The sequence below is a fragment of the Oncorhynchus clarkii genome, chromosome 9 (genome assembly GCF_045791955.1).
Source record: "Oncorhynchus clarkii lewisi isolate Uvic-CL-2024 chromosome 9, UVic_Ocla_1.0, whole genome shotgun sequence".
Classification (NCBI taxonomy): Eukaryota; Metazoa; Chordata; class Actinopteri; order Salmoniformes; family Salmonidae; genus Oncorhynchus; species Oncorhynchus clarkii.
This window is the reverse complement of record NC_092155.1, coordinates 53,953,929-53,959,676: the sequence shown is the minus strand read 5'-3', so window position 1 is coordinate 53,959,676 and position 5,748 is coordinate 53,953,929. Positions and strand designations below refer to the sequence as shown.

General features: G+C 40.2%; 1 protein-coding gene across 1 annotated transcript; it reads right to left on the bottom strand.

Moving 5' to 3' along the window:
* Positions 1-3,326: 3,326 nt before the first annotated feature.
* On the bottom strand, positions 3,327-5,748 carry LOC139416543 (NADH dehydrogenase [ubiquinone] 1 beta subcomplex subunit 11, mitochondrial-like). Its single transcript, XM_071165293.1, has 3 exons — positions 5,472-5,748; positions 4,613-4,743; positions 3,327-3,550 (listed from the first exon to the last, which is right to left on the bottom strand). The coding sequence occupies exons 1-3, from the start codon at positions 5,655-5,657 to the stop codon at positions 3,421-3,423; spliced, it is 447 nt and encodes a 148-aa protein (XP_071021394.1). The 5' UTR covers positions 5,658-5,748; the 3' UTR covers positions 3,327-3,420.

Genomic DNA, 5,748 nt, shown 5'->3' with positions numbered 1-5,748 from the left:
CATGTCTAACCGGTGCTAACAACACTGAAGCTAACTAGCAAACTCACTCTAGCCAATTCCGGGCGAAATTTTACACAAATAAGCATTTGTTTGTAAACCAGAGCAGGTGACTCTAATTTGCGGAAAGCATGGTTAGTTATCCGACTCTGACACCATGTTTGAATGCTAAATGACGAGACAGAGGCATTGATGCGAGTAACCAGTCTTGTTCAGTACATCACAACACATCCGGGTATCTCAAGCACCCCGGTAAAACCCAAGAGTTGCAGTAATGAACATTTACCAACAGATGGCATCACTGTGCCATCTTCCACCCATAACAGCAGCTCCTGTTTTCTTTGCGACTTGCTCTCCATGGTTCTAAATCAATAGTTGTTTATTAGTCCGAAAATGTTGGAAACATTAACTTGCTTGAACAAAAGGTTTGGTTGAATTGATTTCACCACTGTATTATTGTCTCGGCTTTAGGCCTATACATCACGGTCGCAAGGTATATGAACTAACAGGTTATAGAGCAAACAATGCAATTTAGCTAACCCTTCAAACTAACTCCTAAACAACCTGAACCCAGCTAACGTTAGCCACCTAGATAGAAATTTGTAACATATTTTTGCAAATCCATCAAATATTGTACATTAACATTTAAACATACTGTTTACTGTTGTTTTTCGTAGTCTGCACAGGCTCAGTTGCACATATCATGGGTGTGTGCAGCCTATGGTGTTGTGTGATAACGTTTTCATCCTGCTTGTCAAACAAATCACTTTGATCCACCATAATAATTGCATAATAATTTATTTTGCTGATACTCCGTACCTTTTAACCCCTAATCTAGCCAAGTCTCTGCTTATAATTTCGGACATTTGGTAGGTCATTTGTTTGTCACCTATAGTTATATACAGCTTCTCTTCTGTCATAACTTGTTGCCATAGAAGACTAAATAAAGTAGTGCTCACCAGAATTTCTTACGTCGAAAGAATTAATTCATGAATGTTGTTAAGATCGGTAAAATTGTCTTTCGTTTAGGGACTGGGGAAAAATGCAATAACTCAAACAGTGGAAAGATTGGTGTTGTGCAAGATGTCCAATGTCAGTTTAAGGAAATAAAAAGCTGAGAAAATAACATTTTTCTGATAAGACCTAAGTTAATCTTGGGCGCATATTTTATGTGGTTGAAATACTGTCTGCTTGCATAAATGTCAAATATAACATTACACGCATCTTCACGTTTTCAAGAAATAAATCATTTCTCCACTCCTTTTCTGGAGACAAATTAAAATTTGTATCATTTTACTGCAAAAAATGAATTCTGCAGAATTTATTATAACACTATATGTGAGAGGTTATAGGCTTGAGATCAACTAGATTCTGCAGCGGGCCAATTTGGTTTCTTGAGTGTATTGTCAGGGGGCCCAGAATGTAATTACAAATAATTTGTTGACTGCAAATTGACCGCAAGTACCCGAAACAGATACAGTATGTGATCGTATACAAATGTATCTCTGTATTATGCGTTGGAATACTTTGGAACAGACTTCCACAATTAAAATGACTTGGAGCTGATTTGCTGGTGTTTACAGTCTTATGTCCAACAATAAAATAAAAATATGGTAAAATTTACATTTTTGTAATTGATCATTTACTACAGGGGGCTTATTTGATCGAATAGAAGTTTCATAAGGGTTAGGTTATGAATGCACTGATATAGGTGGACGCACATGGCATTTCGGCATCTTTGAAAAAAAACGAGTTAACATTGGATTTGTTCCTGTTGTCATAGAGAGATATGGATATATATCGTCATGGATATTTAAGTAATAAGGCCCGAGGGGGTGTGGTAAATGGCCAATATACCACTGCTAAGGGCTGTTCTTAAGCATGATGCAACATGGAGTGCCTGAATACAGCCCTTAGCTGTGTTTTATTGGCCATATACCACAAACTCAGAAGTGCCTTATTGCTATTATAAACTGGTTACCAAATTGGAGCAGTCAAAATAAATGTCTCATACACGTTGTATACTATCTGATATACCACAGCTGCCACCTAATCAGCATTCAGGGCTCGAACCACCCAGTTTATAAAACCCATTTTACCATGGACATTGAGGACTTCCACCATTTTAAAGTAGTCAAATGGGTGTGTATTACTGAGTTGGGTGCAATCAGCCAATGAAGAAGAAAATATGTTACTTTATAATGGAAATTGCCCATACTGTCACAGACGCAGTAGCGATGTGTGGGTAAAATCACTGGGGAAGCCAAACGCGTGTGTATGTTCATGCAAGTAGAAAAACATGTTGACTAACCCTACTTGTAGAGAAACGCCAATGCCATCCTCTTCTCTTTCAGGTTGATGAAACGGTCTATCACTCTGTCATACAGTACATTTTTTGTTGTTGTTTTAGGTTACCTGATTAAAATTCTTGTTCGATAGCCTAACTTCCATTCATGGGCAACTTTAGCTAGTTAACATTAGCCCTGTACATCTAGCTACATATTGAACTTCCATCCTCAGGCCAGGGGCACAGCAATGTATGAATTAATGATGTATGCTCTCAATGGGATTTGAAAGCATCCAAGCGAGCGAAACAGCACCCCTCTGTCTTCGTGTAGGCCATTTATCTGAAGCTGTCTGGTCCAAACGAGTATGACATTGTTGCCGTCCGTAGCATTGAAGGCAAGGGAAGCCAGCGAGCATCTGGCCTCCCTTGACAAAAAAGTACAAAATAATGAGATGTCATGGTTTGTTTTAGTGTTTCAGTTAATCTTTAACTGAAGCCTATTCTTGCATGCATTGTAATAAGAGGTTGCTGGTTGGTACTTAAATCCTTATCTTCTTTCAGAATGGTCATAAGGCCACATTCAAGTTCGTCAATCACCAGCACTACTACTGTGTGCACTTGTGCATCCATGCCATCACTCAAAGGCTGTATTCGATTTTTCCACTAAATGGTCTTTTGACCAATTTCATCAGATCTTTTTCAGAGCTCATTTGATTGGTCAAAAGAGCAATTAATATCAGAATTGGGCTGCCCGTCTAAACACACCCTCTGTCGATGTATGCCTTTGACTTCCTGGAGATTGTGTTTGCTCGTGTAATATTATTTGAAGGGGGCGGTGCATGATAACAATGTCACACTTTCACAGCTGTGGTATCATCCATTGGAGATGCGATGGCATGGCCTGGGGCGACGACAAGGGGCTCACAGAGTTGACTCCAGTAGTTTGACTATCGTACCATTTCATGATCACTGATACGGTCAATTGCTACTAAAGGCTATTCAGTTTGACCACTGGCTAGAAAAGAATGATCAAGCAATGGTGTAGTAGAGTAGTGTATGTTTAATAACATACTGAAGAGAAATTTACAGTCAGAGAAATAAACAAATGATCAATGTGCATCTCCTTATTGTACATCCTACTCTTCTCCGGCTCCTGGTAGCACAATCTTGCTTGGGTCATAGTAGTTCTCCTCCATAAGAGGAAGGCCTGCAGCCTCCCTCTGTGTAATCAACCTTTCTGCTTCCCTCCTGGCCCACTGCCTCATACTGGTGAGAAAAAGACAGGCCAAAAAGATTAATGATCAATTATTGTGTTTGTGGTGATCAGTTAAAATCAAACATGTAAGATGTGTATGGGTTTGTTGGATGCTTGTTTAGAGGTTCAGAGATGGAGACAACATAAGTGAATTTGTGGAGTCCAGAAGGGTATCCTACAAAGCAAGCTAGATCTACTCAGGTGTTTCTAAAGCTAACCAGCTTCAGTTAGCTTCACATTCCAGCTCAGGCTTCATCTGTACTGCGATGGTGGATATTGCTCGTCCAACTCAAGGAACATTTAAGTAGTCTCTCCTGTCTTAGATTTGACGAGGTTGAAACACTTGACACCATGATCTTAGATCTTAGTCAGATATGACTGTACTGCAAAACACGAGCAAATGGCTCAGCTTCAAAATGTTAGTGATCAATTTAGTGATACCCGACCCCTGCCCGTACCCTAGTTATTGATGAAAAAAAACAGGCCCTAACCCAATGTATAATGTCAGAGTCAGGAAGCAGAGCTCTTATCAATGCACAGGCACCTTTTTCCCCCACTCCTATCGATACAAAAAGTCATAAGTGTTACTGTGCTTGAAGTTTAAAATGCATTCTGTCATTACTAAATGTGTAATGTGATATTAATTTTTTTTTTTAACATTTGATTAATAAAATACTCAATCAGTAGTCTTCGTCAAATGAAGGGGATGATGACGCAACCTTTCCCAAAAACAAGACAATTTGTCTCCTCACGTCACTGCCTTTAACTGAAAAGGACTGGTTTCCGGTAGTTTGGTTTCCTCAAAGTAGTGTCTGGTTGACAAGCTTGATAGAGATGTTTCAATACATTCTTCTTTAACCTGTCTCCTCCCCTTCATCTACAATGATTGAAGTGGATTTAACATGTGACATCAATAGCTTTCACCTGAATTCACCTGGTCAGTCTCATGGAAAGAGCAGGTGTTCTGTATGTTTTGTATACTCAGTGTATATCTACTGTTGCTGGGCTTTTCAGTTCTCAGTTACTCTTTGTGAGAGCAAGTGACAGGGATGTGCAGTGCAGCTTAAACATACCCATGGTCTGGCAAATAGTGGATGAAGGTACCCCCAACCACAATAGCCATAGAGATGCCAAAGAAGAAGGCCATCCTCATGTTCCACTCGTCAACGACAGGGTCCTGAGAGAACCCATGATAATCTCGATTCTGTAGAGATTTGAGAGAGATTGTTATCATGGTTTCATGATACACCACTGTGAAGAAAGTGTTAACTAGCTAGCTAATGTTTCTAGCTAGTACTATCCTTGAATGCAGATAGGCCAAAAATATCAAGGACAACAACCACCCAAGCCACTGCCTGTCCACCCCGCTACCATCCAAAAGACGAAGTCAGTACAGTACAAAGCTGGGACCGAGAGACCTGAAAAACAGCTTACAGGCCATCAGACTGTTAAACAGCCATCACTAACAGAGAGGCTGCTGCCTACATACAGACTCAATCATTGGCCACATTAATAAATGGATCACTAGTCACTTTAGTAATGCCACTTTATGTAAACCTTACTACTCATCATATGTAAATACTGTATTTTATACCATCTTGCCTATGTCCCTCAGATATCACTCATCTATATATTTATATGTACATGTTATTCCATCCCTTTAGATGCGTGTATTAAGTAGTTGTGGAATTGTTAATGTTACTGCACTGTCGGAACTAGAAGCGCAAGCATTTCGCTACACTCGCATTAACATCTGCTAACCATGTGTATGTGACCAATAACATTTGATTTAACATTTGATTTAGTAATGTAGCTATGTTTGACTGAAGGAATGCGTATCGTTATGTCAATAACTACAATGGATGAGAAAAATGTAAATAACAGATGAGCGCTAGAGAATGTTATTTACGTTTAGATTCCGGACCAACTCACCTTTTCGAACGCGCTGACCTCTGCGTGTCCATGACTTTCCTTGGCATGTGAAGGCTGCAAATCCGACACTGTGGCCGAACCAGCAGCACCCGAGGGTGGCGATTGAGATACGAACCGAGTCCCGCACACAAGATAAGGGCGAAAACGGGGCAAGGCAGGCCCAAACCGTGACAACCGGGCGAGCATTTTGTCAGGTCAACACATCGAGTCTCCGGAACCGGAATTGTTTCGCATTTTCTTCTTCAAGTTGCGAGACAGCAGCAGCGATTTCCAAGAT